Below are 15969 nucleotides of genomic sequence, written 5' to 3' on the forward strand. Positions count from 1 at the left end.
GAATATATTTACAAATGAATTTTTTTTTTATTCTTCTTATTTTTATAAATACATAACGATGAGATGAGAAGTTTTCTGAGGTGGTGAGGTGTAAGGAGTAAGGGTACAGGTAATGACAATAAAATTCTATAATATCTATTAAGAAACGGTTGCAGTCTCTTCATCTTCTCTCAACGCAATATCAGCCGGCTCCGAGTTCATGAAGAAATGCTTCAACACATTTTCAATGATCCAGGTGGCGCCCAAATCAACAATAATTGCCCCCGTGAGCTTAACTTTAAAGTCCGTCGACATGGGCACAAACTGCATCGCTTCGTTGATTTCCGGGACAAACTCCGTCGAGCCAGCAAATGTCAATGCTGCAACTCCCAATAACCCGTAATACATTCCCTTGTTGTCCTTGATGCTTTCTCTAAAGGGCAATCCAATGTAGTTGACAGTGAATGTCGAGACCTGTTGCGCCAATTGCAACAAGAACATACCGGTGTTCAACAAGGAAGGATTGAATTTTTTCTCCAAGTCCACTGTTGGCTCCTTTGGTTCAACAAGGTAAATTTCGTGCGTGATGTAGATCAAAGTGACAATGTGGATGAAGAATTGGCCCAAGATCGAACCCATGATATAAGTGTTGAATATACCTTCATGGGGCCTCTCCTTGGACAATTTCTCCAATGGCTTACCGCGGGAAATCGACAAGAAACACACCGATAACAAGATACCCGAGATGGTAGCTTGTGCATCACCAAACTTCATACCGGCCAAGTACAACACCGAGAGCGAGTACGATGAAATCAAGCAGTTTAACGCCAAGATCTTGTACATTTGAATCGTCGAGATTAAAGCACAGCGACCTTGACGAATGAGGTGGGTCACGGCGCTCACGTTGGCCAATTTCGAAGTAAATGGGGCTGCAACTGACGCGTCACCCAACTTCAAAGTTGGAACTTCGTCTTCTGCCTCAGCGTCGTTCAAAGCACCAAGGATGGCATCGGCGAATTTACCGCCATCTTGAGGGACTTTTGACGCAGATGGCTTGATTGTTGCCAATGCCGGTTCTTTCATTGCCGCGGCAGTGGCCAACTTCATGTCCTCGGTGATGGTGACACCTTTCTTTTCCATAGCTTCAAGGTATTTGGGGTTGCTTGGACCTGGTGGATACAAATGAGCAATAATGGGTGGCACTGGCGGAGGCAATTTCCCCCAGTTTGCAAACAACTGCACCTGTTTTTCATAAACTTTCTTGGTAGCCTCAATTTTTCTGTTTTCAAATATCTTCTTCATGCCTTCTTCAGTTCCATTCAAAAGAGCAACACCGATATTGGCTTGTTTCAAAGCTCCAACATCGTTAGTTCCGTCACCGCACATCAAAGTGCTATATCCAGCTTCTTTCAACGAGGTCAAGATGAATTCCTTTTGAGAAGGAGACACGCGGGCATAGATCCAAGTCTTTTTTAACAAGTCCAACAACTGGTGGTGTTTATCCAAAATGTTGAGCGCATATCCGGTAAGACAAATGTCATACTTGGACAACAATTTGAAATCAATCTTATCCGAGGCATTGAGCGGGATAATGACTGACTCCTGAACATTTCTCAATACCAAATCGGCATCCTTTTCAGCGGTGTGGTGCTCTTCTGGAGCATCGAAAATCAAGACATCCTTGGTGGTGATGGCCACCTCTTTGGCCACGTGACAAGCAGTCAAGGCATTGTCACCAGTAATCATGATGGAACGGTGGGACGACTCATTCAACATCTTGATAGTTTCAATAGCATCGTCCTTGAGTGGACAGTGAAAAACAATAAACCCGGCAAAATGCAACTTGGATTCAATCTCTTCTCTGGTAACCTTGTTGACATTGACATTGGTGTCCAAATACTTGTATGCCAAGGCCAAGACACGAGAACCGGCCCTGGTGAACGACTTGTAGATTTCTTCATAGTTTTCAGGGGCGTCGATCACCATTTTACGAATGGTTTCTGGAGCTCCCTTGGTGGCGACAAAGTTCTTGTTGGGAACAGCGTTGATTGACGAAATGGTGGATGATCTCTTGAGGGCACTCGAGAATTGGAACCGACGCAAAATGTGGATTTTTTCCTCCACTGGCTTCTTTTTGCTGTTATTGCTATCCTTGGCTTCTCTAGTGACGGTGTCGTTGGCACCGACATTCCAGTGAGCTGCGCTCAACGTGGCTTGCTCCATAGGGTCACCGACAACTTCTCCATCGTTTAACCGCACCAAAGCATGGGCAGATCCCAAGACGTACAAAGTTGTAGCTGGGGCGTCTTCTGCCTTGTTCAAAAAATGAATGTCATCTTGCTTAAAGCCGGCTAATCCTTCAAAGACCAAATCCTCAGCGGTCAAAGTACCAGTTTTATCAAAGCAACAAACGTCGATTCTACCAGCCAAGGGGATTCTAAATGGCTCAGTACAGTAAACGTAAAATTTCTGCAACTTTGTCAAGGACGAGTTGACAGCCATGGTCAATTCCATGGGCAATTCCGGTGGCACCACAGAGGTGATGACAATAATACAGTCCAAGATCAATTTCGACTGGATTCTTCCCATTCTTGTTCCCTCAACCCAGACATACCACGAAGCGGCAATGGCGAAAATCAACAAGAACAAAATGAACAAAAAGGCTTCCTTGTTGCCAACGGAGACACGTTCACTAGAGAAAATCATCATACGCACCAACGAACCCTGAGAGGTTTCAAACCCGGTTTTGGATACAACGGCAAAAGCGCCTCCATCTGGCGCAACAGGAACAATTGGGTTTTCGGGCTTGGTCACTTGCAACGCCATGGTACCCCCGTGCAAAATGGAGTTTTTGTCAAAACCTTCTGGTTGCAAATTGTCATTCGAGGGTCTCAACTTGATGGACTCTTTCAACAAGGGAGTCGATTCTCCCGATAACATGGCCTCGTTGACAATAGCGGTTCCATCAACCAACAACAAATCACAGGGCAAGGCACTATCTTCGCTAGTTCTGGTAATGGAGACCAAATCACCGGGCAACAAATCGGCAGTAGAGATTTTCAGCCACTGGCCATCTCTGTGGACGTAAACGTCATAAGGTTTGATACCCATACTCTGGAACTCAGCCATCGTGGTTCTTCTTTGGAAAACAGTGGTCATTTCAAACGAGACAAGCATAAACAAGGAGAACAAGGAGTAGTACCACTGTTCATCCATACACCAAAGAGCCACGCAAAAGATTTGAAAGACGAAAAAGGGAGCCACTGCGTGTTCTTTAAACAACTCCAAGAATGTCGGAATGGGGATGTCAAACTTGTTCTTACCATAATTTCTCACTTGCTTCTCCAAGTCGCCAGATAAACCTTTTGAGTTTTGGTAAACGCTCAATTTGGGCAACTCGTCGAATAAAAACTCGGGTGGTGAAAACTTCTTCAACTCGGGGTGGTAGAGGTATCTTCTCTTTTGGTACAAAAAGCTGATTTGTTTTTCCCCATCGTGGAAGGTTTCCCTGTTGATGGTGCTGATCTCACCGATTCCCGAATTTGGAGCTGGGGTAATCTTGATATAGTCGGCATCTTGGATCTTGTCGACTTTGTTGTAGTTGAATTTGGCGTTGATGTCCTGATTCCAAAACGGCATCAACCAAAAGAGCAAGTTCAAGGAAACAATTGCAATGGTATAGACAAACGTCCATTCTTTACCTCCGAAATACTGGTCGTAAGAATTGAAGTACAATTGGAAGAAGATGGGGTAAATGATGGTGAATGGCCACACATACGGTCTTAGAAAGGGCGGCCTGGAGACCAAAAGCTCCGCATCCTTGATGCTCTGACTTGCAACAAGGTCAGACATGGAAAGCAGCTTTGTATTCTTGGTGGAGGTTGTATCTTTCAAGCAAAGACTGAGGCTGAACTCCAAGGGCGAGTTTTCTTTTTTGTATAGGTTACGACGATCTGGATGGTGGTGAAATTTGCCATTTTGGCGGAAGAGTTTTTCAGTTGAACAAGACACACCAATTCGGACTGTCTCTTGATAAAGAACACGACACGACACACAGGCGACGCGACAGGCAGCGAGTGACGCGACACACGGAGAACGCGACACACAATCAGTTTTTTTTTTAGCAAGCTTTTTTAGAAAGAGAGAGAGAGCCCTTGAGAGTTGCAACCAAAGTTGCACCTCTATAAGTGCAAATTTGTCCTGATACAAACTCTGGAGCGTGTGTGTGTGCGGTTAACTTCACACATGGGAAAGCAACTTGGAGTTTCAACAGTCCAGGTAATGCCGAGACCAGACCGTTGTCCCCGAATCAATCATCGTGTCGTTTTACCGCCCCCCCTTTTACAGTTTAATTCGTCGTTTCTGAAATCATTCGGTTGATTCAGATTCAGATTCAGGTTCAGGTCCCGATTCAGATTCAGATTTTCTTGTCGATACCAGTTTTCCTGACTCAAATCTGGTTTCAGAGCGTTGATGCTGTTCATATTCTCTAATTTCAACTTCTTGAGGCGCAGGGATTTATCCGCCCTTGCGAGAGAGGCAAACACTCGCAAATATGCCGCTTTAGGATTTTACACTAGTTTCGACATGCAAACCAAACCGAAAATTAAAGAGAAAAAAAAAAAAGATGGCTGGCTTGCATTTGGACGTGTTGCCTTATCCGTCCCAAAAGGTTAAGAACTAGCAGCAGCAACAGCGGCAGCAGTAGTAGTAGTGATAGTGAGAGTGACACGCTTGCATTTATGGCTTTCGGTAGATTGGAGACCATCATGTGGGATTCTTGATCTCGGACCCATTTATCGTATGTTGTGACGTACAAGTACAAGTCCGACACAGCCAAAACGGAAGAAAAAAAACACGGCCACTGCAGTTCTTCTACTCCCACCCTTTCGACATTAACATCCAATGCTCTTTTTTTTTTTACCGCCATGGAGGGTGAAGATTCTCCTTCCACAACGTCGTTACTCGGTGGCCGCCGTGGAGTGTGTTCGCCTTATCTGCCTCCGTGATCGACGCAAGCACTAAATTAAGATAAATTGAAATTTCGCCATTTATGGCTCTATCAATTTATGGAGATCCCGGAGGAATATAGACCAAAAACCTTCACTAGAAGCCTACTTTGGAGGAACAATAGGAATCTCTTCTTTAATTTAAAAAATCATATTTCGGAGCCGCAGTTTTTTTTTATAGTACGGTGAGACCTGCTACTACTACTACAACAACAACAACAGCAGCACTCTTTCGTCCTCATACCATGATATGCATGAACGAGAATATGCATAATAAAGCTGGTGCGCTTTCTGGTAGTTCTTTTGGTGGTGGTGGTGGTAGTTTCGGGCACTGATAGCAATCTTACCGAAGTTTGCATATGGCATAATACTACAATAAACATTGGTGGACACGGGAGGGCTAACCAACAAATCAGAGGCTTATCAAGTCACAGGACAAAGATGAGAAGAAGAAGAAGAAGAAGAAGGAAGGAAGCTGAAGGAGAGCCGCATGGGGTGGTCGATGTCATCCTGCCCTTTTTCTTCTTCCCCCAGTCCATTTAAAGTTAAGTGTGGGTTGAAAGTGAATAGGGTTGCGTTCTTGGTTTGAAGTTTTTTTTTTTTTCTAAGCTTGGTCTAGTTGGTCTCGTTGGTGGTGGTGATTGCAGGGTAAAAATAACGCCTGAAAATTCTAAAATTGATTACTCCGGTGGGCTCTCATGTTTGTAGTTTGGTGGGTTGGCAATAAGTGTGTGAACAAGCAAACCTCGACGGTGAAAAGGCAAACTAACCATTTTAAACTAAATTAAGGTAAAAGGCGTCGTCCCTATTGTTCTCTCTCTTTTTTATTTACTTCTATACTTCTTTGCTCTACTTCCAATGGGCATGGAAGGGGGGGATATTTAAGCAATGTTGAATCCTGTAAGAATCGAATTCTCAAGAGCCCACTTGCAAAAAGAAAAAACCCGGTTTTTTAGCTACATTTCCACTTGATTCAACTTCATCTATCGCTACTTCTACTACCGCCTCGACTGTAGACTGGTTTGTTTGTTCGTGACATCCGCCGACGAAGAAAATAAAATACAAAAAAAAAGCCATTTTTTGGATTTCTACTACGACAAGTAACATCCACACACACTCGCACACACGCACCACCCTGACGGCCAGCCAGCATCCAAAATTTAACCCATTTTCAGCTTGATTCTTTTTCCAACCAATCCATATATCTAGTCAAGCAGAAGTCAACCCAAGTTTGCTCTTCTTTTTTTTATAATCAGTTAATTAGTTACACCAATTTATCCAGTCTCGATTGAAGTAGAAGCGTTTTGTTTACCATGCACAGAACTTACTCCTTAAGATCCCAGAGAGCCCCCACTGCTTCTCAATTGCAATCACCACCGCCACCGCCTTCTTCCACCAAGTCCAAGTTCTTTGGCAAGGGTTCGATCAGCCACTCTTTCCGTAAGTCGGCAGCTGGAGCCATGGGCCCAGAGTTGGCTAGAAAGTTGGCCATTTTGATCAAGATGGAAAAGAACTTGATGAGATCGATTGAAATCACCTCGAGAGAAAGAAAAGACTCGGCTAAGCAATTGTCATTGTGGGGCGAAGGCAACGACGATGACATTAGCGACATTACTGACAAGTTGGGAGTTTTGATTTTTGAAATTGGTGAGTTGGAAGACCAATTTATCGACAGATATGACCAATACAGAATCACCTTGAAGTCCATTAGGGACATTGAAGGCTCGGTTCAACCTTCAAGAGAAAGAAAACAGAAAATCACCGACCAAATTGCGTACCTCAAGTACAAGGACCCGCAATCCCCCAAGATCAACGTTTTGGAACAAGAGTTGGTTAGAGCTGAAGCTGAATCGTTGGTTGCCGAAGCGCAATTGAGCAACATCACCAGAGAAAAATTAAAGACCGCCTTCAATTACCAATTTGACTCCATAAGAGAACACGCGGAAAAGATTGCTTTGATTGCTGGTTACGGCAAGGCCTTGTTGGAATTGTTGGACGAAAGTCCAGTTACTCCTGGTGAAACCAGACCTGCATACGATGGCTACGAGGCATCCAAACAAATCATTATTGATGCTGAAAATGCTTTGGGTTCATGGACTTTTGACTCTGCTGTTGTTCGTCCAACTTTGTCCTTGGCTGCTCAAGAAGAACCTTATTTGGATGACGAATTGGAGAATGAAGCTGAAAACTTGAGAATTGCTGAAAAGGAATTTGACAAACTTGAAGCTGAACATGCCTAAACCCGACTGGAAAACAAAACATAACAAAACAAGAATCAAGTCAAACAAGAGGGAAAAGAGAAACGAACGTGAGCAATTTAATTTTGATTTGATTTGATTTGATTACACCAAAACAGTTTCAAAGTGCTGTCAAAAAAAAAAAAGTAGTTTGAGTTCTTTTGTTTGAAATTTACCATCATATCATCCATCATCATCACCATCACCATCCATCATGGTAAATTCTCCTCCCTTTTTCCATATGGTATGATTGGTGAAAGGAAAAAAAAAAATCTAACTTCTAATAATTTTCATCTGCTTTACTAATTATTTCACCTGTTTAACTAATATATAAATTTGTTCCAATATTAACAACAACAAAAACCAAAAGTCCATCATCGGTAGAGATTTGAACAGAAGAGATGATGTCTTTCGACTTGTTCGGATGCGTTGCCGATGTGTTGCTCCTGGCATCTAGGAGGTGGAGAAGAAAGGCATGCTCTCTTCACTCGCAACTAGATTGTTCTCGTAAATTCCTTGAAATTGGAACAAATTGCTACTCAAGCAACTTACCAACGCCGCATCACAAGACACTACAAAATAAGAGAAATTGCGCACAACGTCGTCTCACCCCTTAAAACGTATATACGCACATACATTTGCAATGAGAAGACGACGTTGATTGAGCAAACGGCAAGCTTGTCTCATGAGCTAGCTCTTCTTCTAGATTGCGAGGAGATCAGTGGAAGGTCACGTGCCAAGGCAATACCAGATGGTCATTGCAACCTTATCGTACCTCTCGAGAGTGACGACATTAGAGCACCAATAAGGTTGCTTTCCTTTTTCGACCTCTCTGTTGGAAACGCATGACGTATTATCTTTAGCTATCACCAGTGGCCCAATTGAGAAGTGTAGTTGCCCCATTGGGACAGTTTAATAACACCACACAGATGGCACGCTTCAATGACGTATTTCCAAAGTCGTGACATCCAACCTCCATCTCTCCTCTCTCTCTCTGTCTTTGGTGAAAGCGCTGGGCATATCTCGTAAGAGGTTACCCGGGGTTACAAGTACCTTTATACCACGAACATCACGGTCTTTTTGTCAGCTCCGATATGTCAAAAGATCGGGACTGAGCTATGCTGCGGAAATCCTCAGAGCCAACTCCTCAGAGCCAACTCCTCAGAGCCTCAAGGAGTGTTCCGTTGGTTCAAGCTGTATGGAGCCGATCTAGACCAGGGCAAGAGCGAACCAGGATTGGCAAATTTCAGCCTATTCTATTGCAATACTTTTTCAAGCGTTTGAGCTTTTTTTCGCTTTCGCTAGGTTTTCTCTTGGGTTCGTTGCAGCTAAGATTTATGGATGAAGAAAGCGAAGATTTCCGCGGGTCACGTGATTACGCTTCAAACCGCAACAACTTGTTCCACCATTTGGTGCCAATATTTTTTTTTTTTTCGCAACTAGAAACTCTTCGGTTTGGTTATGTTTTCCCCTCTTCCCCTGACCTCTCCCACGTCAGCAGCGGCAGCTTCAGCTCGTTTGGAGCAATAGAGAACATGCCTCCTTTGGTGGCGGTGTGACTTCAAACTCGCCAGAAGAGTGGCTATTTTTTTTCTCTTTTCTCCGTCAACTGCAACCTTTAGGAGACACCTTTTCGATCCCATCTCTTCTCCCCCCTCCTTATCTATCTGTTCCTATTGTAACATGACGACTTCTGTGGCTCTTACCCTCACAGCATGGGTGATAAAACGCCTGACGTTGGATTCGGATTTGGTTGTGGTTTTCTCTATTTTTTTTTTCTAATTTTTTTTAATAGTGGTTGCGAATTGCACTGGCAACTTTACACAAAAAACGCGCGACTCCAGAATACCCACCGCCCACCGCCCACCGCCACTGGCACTAGCGACTTGTTTCTCATCAATTCATAGCGAGGGCAACCTTTTGAATGCTCTGGTGTGGAGAGAGTTTTGCAAATGAAGAATGCCCAACCGCTAAGCAGTCGGCACTGCATTTTCTATATCCTTCCAGCCGATGGCCGACGGCGCTCCCCTCTTTTCGACTGTAATCCAACGCAGATACAAGTCTCATCAGAGGGCACGGCATGTATTCTCTCCTTGACGATCAGCACACACAGTTGCCTCCCACTACAGGAAATCCGTAGATCTTCGCACCTCGCATCGCTGGTTGAGAGATTGCTGTTGTCTGCTTTGCAGTCGTAGCAGTAGTGGAGCAAGCTGCAGGGCTAGCGAGTTTCACTATTGTTTATTGCCGGGTGGTATGCACCGTGGTGGGAATCTCAGGGACGCAACACGAAAAAAAAAAACAATAAATGAAAACAACCATAAAAAAAAAAGCTATTGTCAAAGCCACCAGCCAATACCACGAAAACAACAACCAAATCTTTCACGATTTGATTTTAATAGGCCGCTTACGACCAAATACCTCTTCTTCTGCTGCATCGCCAACTTTACCATCATCAAAAACATCATCATCAACAACAAAAACACCACCACCACCACAACCGCTATTGCCGCCACCATTTCACAACCTAGTCCAGTTCGTTCCATTCCATTTGCATTGACAACTTCTCCCCATAAAGTGTTCAGATCTGGATTCATCTTTACAACCACATTCGCTTGAAACTAACGCTGGATCCACCTTTTTTCCCTTTTTTTTCCCTTGCTATCTTCACGGTCCACTACACAACATACTATTCTTCACGAGGACTATACTACCACCCTCCTCCCGCCCCTCCTAGCTCCATCATATCATCTTTAACCACTCTGTCTTGTTTCTTTTTGTTTTTTTTCTATTTTTAATATTTGAAACTGATAAATGACCAGCGAATTCCTACGCTCGTCCCCAGCAAGGAGCGAAGAAGAATACAAGTTTGTTAAATTCACGTCCACGGCGCAGACTCCCGCTTCCAGTAAGCTTTCCGCAATTGCTTTCGCTAAATCAATCACGTCGTCGGCCACGAAACTGCACAAGCTGGCTCCACCGTTACCTCCACCACCTACATTCCCCCCGTCGGCTTCGAAACTTCTGAATAACCCTGCGAATTTCACAGGATGGACCCCCTTGATCTCAAAGACCTATTCCAATGACCAGATCCTTTCGCTCAACTCCACGCCCAATAGAATGTTTGCCCCGGCATCTGCAGCCAACCTACAGCAACACCAGCAACCAGCACCACCGACTCAGGATCGAACAGGAACCAGCAATCAGCCTTTGTTTACCGCGCCGCAAGACTACGATTTGCAAGGGTTCGGCTTGACCCCGTTTATAAACCACAACTTTAACATTATGGGAAGCACATACACCACCCAGTTTTACGGTATAACGCCGTATCAAGAGCGAATATTTCAACAAAATTGCGATTTCTTCATCGACTCGCCAATCAGAACCAACAACAACAACAACAAAAACAATCCGGAAAATTTCGCCATCACCCCTTCCAAGTTCAATTTGAATACGATTGCAAGCAGCAAGAAGCTACTTCAGGATCCTCTAAAGAGCGCAACCAAGCGCAGCATAACGTTGATTGACACGCCTCCGCGACAACCGCATAAACTCAGTCTCATAACCACCAAGGCGAGATCCGACACAGACGAGGAGGACGAGGAGGAGGAAGAAGAAGAAGAGGTGGAGAGGAAAGAAATACAAGAGGAAGAACAACGAGAAAAACAAGGAGAACAAGACGAGGTGAGGAAAGAGGATGAGGAAAAAAGGAGGGCACGCAACAGTCCATTCGTGGAAGCAAGTTTCGAGGAAAGAAAAGCAGAAGAGGAAACTGATGAAGAGGCCAATGACGATGTCGATGATGAAGACAAAGACGATATCGATGAAGAGGATGAGCCCGTCGTGCTGTTTAAAACGGAGATTCCGTCGCATATCCAGCAAACGACACCTTGCAAGAAGAAGCCACTCAAGGATGTTTCTAACAGGCTCAGACAGGAATTCAACACCCCGGGAAAGAAAATGATCCCTTTGAGCTCGCCGTCGACAATCATATTGACTTCTTCCAAAGACGATGCCGAGGCAAGGACCAAAAACAAGATAAAAGAATCAGCAGATGACAAGGAGAACAACATGCCTCCGAGCCCCACGCCAGCAAAGATCCCAACACGTCCAATCATGGGGATATTTTCAGAGAAAAAGACGACAGCGAAGCCCAAAGCAAAACCGCGCCCCAAGCTGGCCTCGAGCATGAGCTCAAGCAAGAGCACGAGCTCGAGCACGAACAAGCCGCGGGGTACTGCATCACAAGCTGAAAATAAAACCAAAATGCAAGCTGGAATGACAAAGTTTCAGATTGTCATTAGTGACATGAATACTTTCGCGGGGAAGAAAAAGACAAGGAAGCAACAACACAAGGGTGATCTGTCGAAATCTGCCCCCGCCATCAAACCACCAACAATTCAACCACCGATGCAGTCACAGTCACAGCCTCAGCCGCAGCCACCGATGTCGTCACTCATGGACCACAACATGACAATAAACACAACACGAGAGCAGAGCACCATGCTATCTCTCGGAAACAACAGCATAAACACATCATCACAGGTCAACATCACCACCGACCAAACGTCGTTTGAAATGAGTGGAATGGGTGGCATGTCCTCGACGCCAAACTCAAAAGTGTTTCTCGATAGGATATTTGAAAAGACATCTCCGCAACAAATGGCTTATTTTCCTCAGCATATGCAACAGCACCACCCAGTGGCGGCCTATAATCCACATTCAGTGATGCCTCAACCACATCCACAACAACCACAACCGCAATCACAACAAGAACCGATGCAACCACCGCCTCCGCCCATGGCGTCGACAAATATGCCTCCTCCTCCACAACCACCACTAGGCGTCGTCAAGCAATTCCAGCCGCTTCAGCAGCAAGCAAACTTCCCCATCATGGGAATGATGTCAACTCCCGAACATTCACATATTTATAACGCCAACACTGGCAACGAAATGTTTTCCACGCAAGTTCCCTCTCCATGGAACTATGGCTTTGGCACACCCCAGGGTTACCTCGGATTCAACAATAACAACAATAGCAACAACCAAACTAATAACAATAGTAATTTTCAATTCACGACAAACGTATCTGGTATTCCTCCTTCAAACGGCAAAGCTGCAACAAACGTAGACATTGTCAAGGACATTAAATAGGAACAGAGCTTTTCTAATTCTTCTTTTTTTATTTTAGAAATGAAAAAATACACGGTAATCAATTTATAGACTCGTTGATTTAACAAAACTCTATACATTCGGAGGCAACAATAACGCACCAATGACACCAGGCCGCTCCGTACTCAACAAATCGAAAATCTGACCCAGGTTAGTCAGATCGCTGACTTCCAACAGTATCCCCACCTCCAGAAACCAATCTCGATTACGCGAACTCAACATGCGGCTCTCGCGCCCTAAGCCCACTACAACAATCTCGGGCTTCGGGTGAACCTTTGCGAAGATCTCCAACACTCGCGAATCAAACTCCACCACGTGCCCTGTGACATGATACATTCCGCTTACATCAACTTCAAACGTCTCGGATCCAATCAAACATAACCCGATGACGTGACCGTGTGCATCAGGGGACGTGATCAAGTAGGAGTTGGACAAATGGAAGCCATTATCTTTGATGCTCTCGATGTAGTTGTGGGGTTTGGATGCGTAGAGCAAGATGTCGTTCTGGGTTAGGATGTCGGCGGGGTTTACTGGTGGCTGGGCTTTCTGGGAGGGTTTGAAGAGCGACATGGGGTCCGTGGATGGAGATTGGAATAGCGATGGGGTGGCGTTGTTTTTGGAGAAGAGTTTTGGGCGGGGTATGGTGCGGTGGAGGTGCCGCTGGAGGTGCCGCTGGAGGGCGAGGTGGTGTTTTGGGAAGTGTTTGAACATTGGCCTTGATTGAGTCGAGATGAAGATGGAGGGTGATGATGAAGATGGTGGTGGTTGTGGAGATGGTGAAGTTTTGCGCGGGTTGCGATCTTTACTCGCGCAAATTAAGAATATGGGGGGTATGAATATATTTCTGACAAATGGTTTATAAAAATACACACGTTAAAAGTCGGTAAATAGCACCAAGATAGTAACCACCCGTCACGATGAGCCACGCCCAGCAAGTATCTTCTTGCTTTCAGCGCCAATCTTGTCCTGCACGGCAATCTTGCATTTTTCATAAACGTCCAATCTCAAAATCTCCTTGCCTCCTTCCGATAAAGTCAAGGAGCCCGACTTGTTATTTTCCAGATCACTGGACTCGCTCTTTGATGCGACTTTTCTGATCGGCAGCGCTGGCCGCGGTGGAGACGTAAGGGGGTTATACAATTCTTCCAACTGCAATTTGGGAATCGAGGGCTTGGGCTTGAGCATGTTCGTCGAGGATCTCTTGTGTGCCAACTTTGTTGGTGATGAATGTAGTCTCGTTGGCGAAAGGGGAGGGGTATTACCATGTCGTTTCGTACCGGCTTCGTTCAGTTTGAGTGACTTGAGTGAATGCTGCGATGGCGAGTGCTGCAAAGCTGGCTTTTGTGAATCCGAGTACACTAACGGATGCAATTTCGTATACTCCTCATAGATCCGCATCACTTGCACATGCTTCGCCAACGCCGTCAAATATCCGTAAATGAGCCGCTGCTTCTGCCTCGGGGTGACGTTCAAAACCTCCTGTGGATCAGCTGATTGAGCGCCAAAGACTTTTTTCGCTGTTTCGCTCGCGATATTGAATCGCTTGATGAACGGCACCGAGTGCTCGAGGTAGAGCTCCGAAGTTGAAAGCAAATGCACCAATTCCTCAACGGTGACGTTTTCCATGGGGAACAACACGAAATGGAACGAAGAGGCTTTCCTGCCGTGCGAATCAGTGAACTGCGGAAATGACGATAACGACCCGTCCCTGTTTGCAGACTCTCCCTTGACGGGACTACTTGGTCGCGAGATGCAAGGTAGCCCACTCACAAAGCATAGCGATCGAAACTTGTTCTTGACAAAGTCAACGAGGACCCGATGCTCATCGTCCAAAAGTACCAGCGTGAGGAAGAAATCGAGATTATACGTCCGATCGAGTTTATCAGACATGGGATCATGCTGCATCTCAAAAGCATCCACGTGTCTCAACTTGCCCTCTTTTGTAAGTGGCGTTACTTTGTGTATGCAAAGCCGTTTGAATATATATAGGAGTGACTTGATCTGGAGATCGATGGAGTCTTTGGACTCGTCGAAGGTTGGAATTGTAGTGCAAGCGGAGCCGCTCGAGCCAAGTAGATCAAGTAGCCCCATTATCTATCAGATCCTGTGTTTTTTTTTCCCCTGTGAATATGGTTTCAGTGGCAATACCAGCACTTTTTTGCTTTTCTTTTACAACCGGAATGTGTTTTGGGTCTAGGGTCTGTCTTTGCTATCTTGTGATGGTCTCCATTTTGGAGGTTTGTTTATAAACTTGCCGAATCTGAAAAGTTGATAATTGAAAGATAATACCGACATTATCTTAAGGGGCTAAAGTTTGCCGCCGCTTAACGGGTGGTGATGGTAGCAACCCCTACTTTGTTCAGCACCCACCAATTGTTTTTTACCAACCAACACCGGTGCCAATCTATTCCGATTCGTACAAGAACCATTAATGTCGACACAGTCAGGAATAACAGTATCCCACGAACTAGCAGAAACGTTCAAAACCTCGAAGGAGCCACTCGTCATCATAACCTCGCCCGATGCAACTCAATTGATCCCAGACTCAGCATACACGCCACCAACATCCACTACCCCCCTGGCAATATTCGAATCGCTTCATGAATATCTTTCATCTAAATTCCCGCAACCTTCGTACCTCGTGGTACCCCACGCTGAATCCCAGATTTTTATAAGCTTTATCCCGGACTCGGCACCAATCAAGCAGAAGATGTTGTACGCCTCAACGAAAAACACGTTGTTAGCAAGCTTGGGCTCATACAACTTCAAACATAGATTCGCGTGGACGGAGTTGGACGAAGTCAGCCTCGACTATTTCGAGAAATGCTTACGTGAAGACGGCCAAGCCGGGCCCATGAGCAAAGACGAGGAGCTCTTGAACAAGATCAACCAACAACAACAACAGCAACATTTCAGCGGGTTTAAGAAAGAGTTGGCGAGCATGAACACTTCGAATGACATATTGTATAAATTCGATGCACAACTCACACAGGCGCTTTCACAGTTGCGTGACGTGGGCCAAGTTGTGATTTTCAACATTGACGTGCCGCGTGAAATCATCCCGCTTCAGCAAAGCTTGCACGCGGTCCAACCGGGTGATCTAATTGAAACTCTCGCGGCGAACGTGGGCAAGGGGCCCCAGTACATTATATACAAGTATCAACTGACAAAATTTGCGTTCATATACACGTGTCCGCTGGGATCGTCGGTTAAGGACAGGATGGTGTTTGCCGCGTCGAAAAACAGCTTGATTCAACGTTTGAAGAATGAGTTTCTGGTGGTGGTGGATAAGAATTTGGAAGTTGGCGATTTGCAAGAGTTGGATGTGAGTGAGTTGGATGCGGGAGGTGGAGACGAGGGAGGTGCTGATGATTCTGCTTCTTCCTCCGCTTCTTATACCACTGCTTCGTCTGGTGCGTCTTCAGGTGGTCAGAATCTTGGTCTTAGGTTTAGCAAGCCAAAGGGACCTCGTCGTAGATAAAAATATACTTTTTTTTTTACTTCCTTGCCTTTCTTTATGGTTCTAAGTTGCGGTTCTCCCATGAGGATTGGCGATTGTAATCCAACTACGA

General features: G+C 45.2%; 6 protein-coding genes across 6 annotated transcripts; 3 read left to right on the plus strand and 3 right to left on the minus strand. All coding sequences in view use genetic code 12, as the record gives it.

The window, feature by feature from the left end:
* Window positions 1-138: 138 nt before the first annotated feature.
* LODBEIA_P24970 (uncharacterized protein) lies at window positions 139-3831 on the minus strand (the record flags this gene model as incomplete). The annotated part of the gene is made up of 1 exon (XM_066972502.1): window positions 139-3831. The coding sequence occupies one exon, from the start codon at window positions 3829-3831 to the stop codon at window positions 139-141; it is 3693 nt and encodes a 1230-aa protein (XP_066829435.1).
* Window positions 3832-6301: 2470 nt separating this feature from the next.
* LODBEIA_P24980 (uncharacterized protein) lies at window positions 6302-7228 on the plus strand (the record flags this gene model as incomplete). The annotated part of the gene is made up of 1 exon (XM_066972503.1): window positions 6302-7228. One exon carries the CDS (start codon window positions 6302-6304, stop codon window positions 7226-7228), a length of 927 nt encoding a protein of 308 aa, XP_066829436.1.
* A 2811-nt stretch (window positions 7229-10039) lies between these two features.
* Window positions 10040-12379, plus strand: LODBEIA_P24990 (uncharacterized protein; the record flags this gene model as incomplete). Its single annotated transcript, XM_066972504.1, has 1 exon — window positions 10040-12379. The coding sequence occupies one exon, from the start codon at window positions 10040-10042 to the stop codon at window positions 12377-12379; it is 2340 nt and encodes a 779-aa protein (XP_066829437.1).
* Window positions 12380-12469: 90 nt separating this feature from the next.
* LODBEIA_P25000 (uncharacterized protein) lies at window positions 12470-12967 on the minus strand (the record flags this gene model as incomplete). Its single annotated transcript, XM_066972507.1, has 1 exon — window positions 12470-12967. The coding sequence occupies one exon, from the start codon at window positions 12965-12967 to the stop codon at window positions 12470-12472; it is 498 nt and encodes a 165-aa protein (XP_066829438.1).
* Window positions 12968-13309: 342 nt separating this feature from the next.
* Window positions 13310-14488, minus strand: LODBEIA_P25010 (uncharacterized protein; the record flags this gene model as incomplete). The annotated part of the gene is made up of 1 exon (XM_066972508.1): window positions 13310-14488. The coding sequence occupies one exon, from the start codon at window positions 14486-14488 to the stop codon at window positions 13310-13312; it is 1179 nt and encodes a 392-aa protein (XP_066829439.1).
* A 340-nt stretch (window positions 14489-14828) lies between these two features.
* LODBEIA_P25020 (uncharacterized protein) lies at window positions 14829-15878 on the plus strand (the record flags this gene model as incomplete). The annotated part of the gene is made up of 1 exon (XM_066972509.1): window positions 14829-15878. The coding sequence occupies one exon, from the start codon at window positions 14829-14831 to the stop codon at window positions 15876-15878; it is 1050 nt and encodes a 349-aa protein (XP_066829440.1).
* Window positions 15879-15969: the final 91 nt, after the last annotated feature.

The sequence above is a fragment of the Lodderomyces beijingensis genome, assembly GCF_963989305.1.
Source record: "Lodderomyces beijingensis strain CBS 14171 genome assembly, chromosome: 3".
In the NCBI taxonomy this organism is placed as follows: domain Eukaryota; kingdom Fungi; phylum Ascomycota; class Pichiomycetes; order Serinales; family Debaryomycetaceae; genus Lodderomyces; species Lodderomyces beijingensis.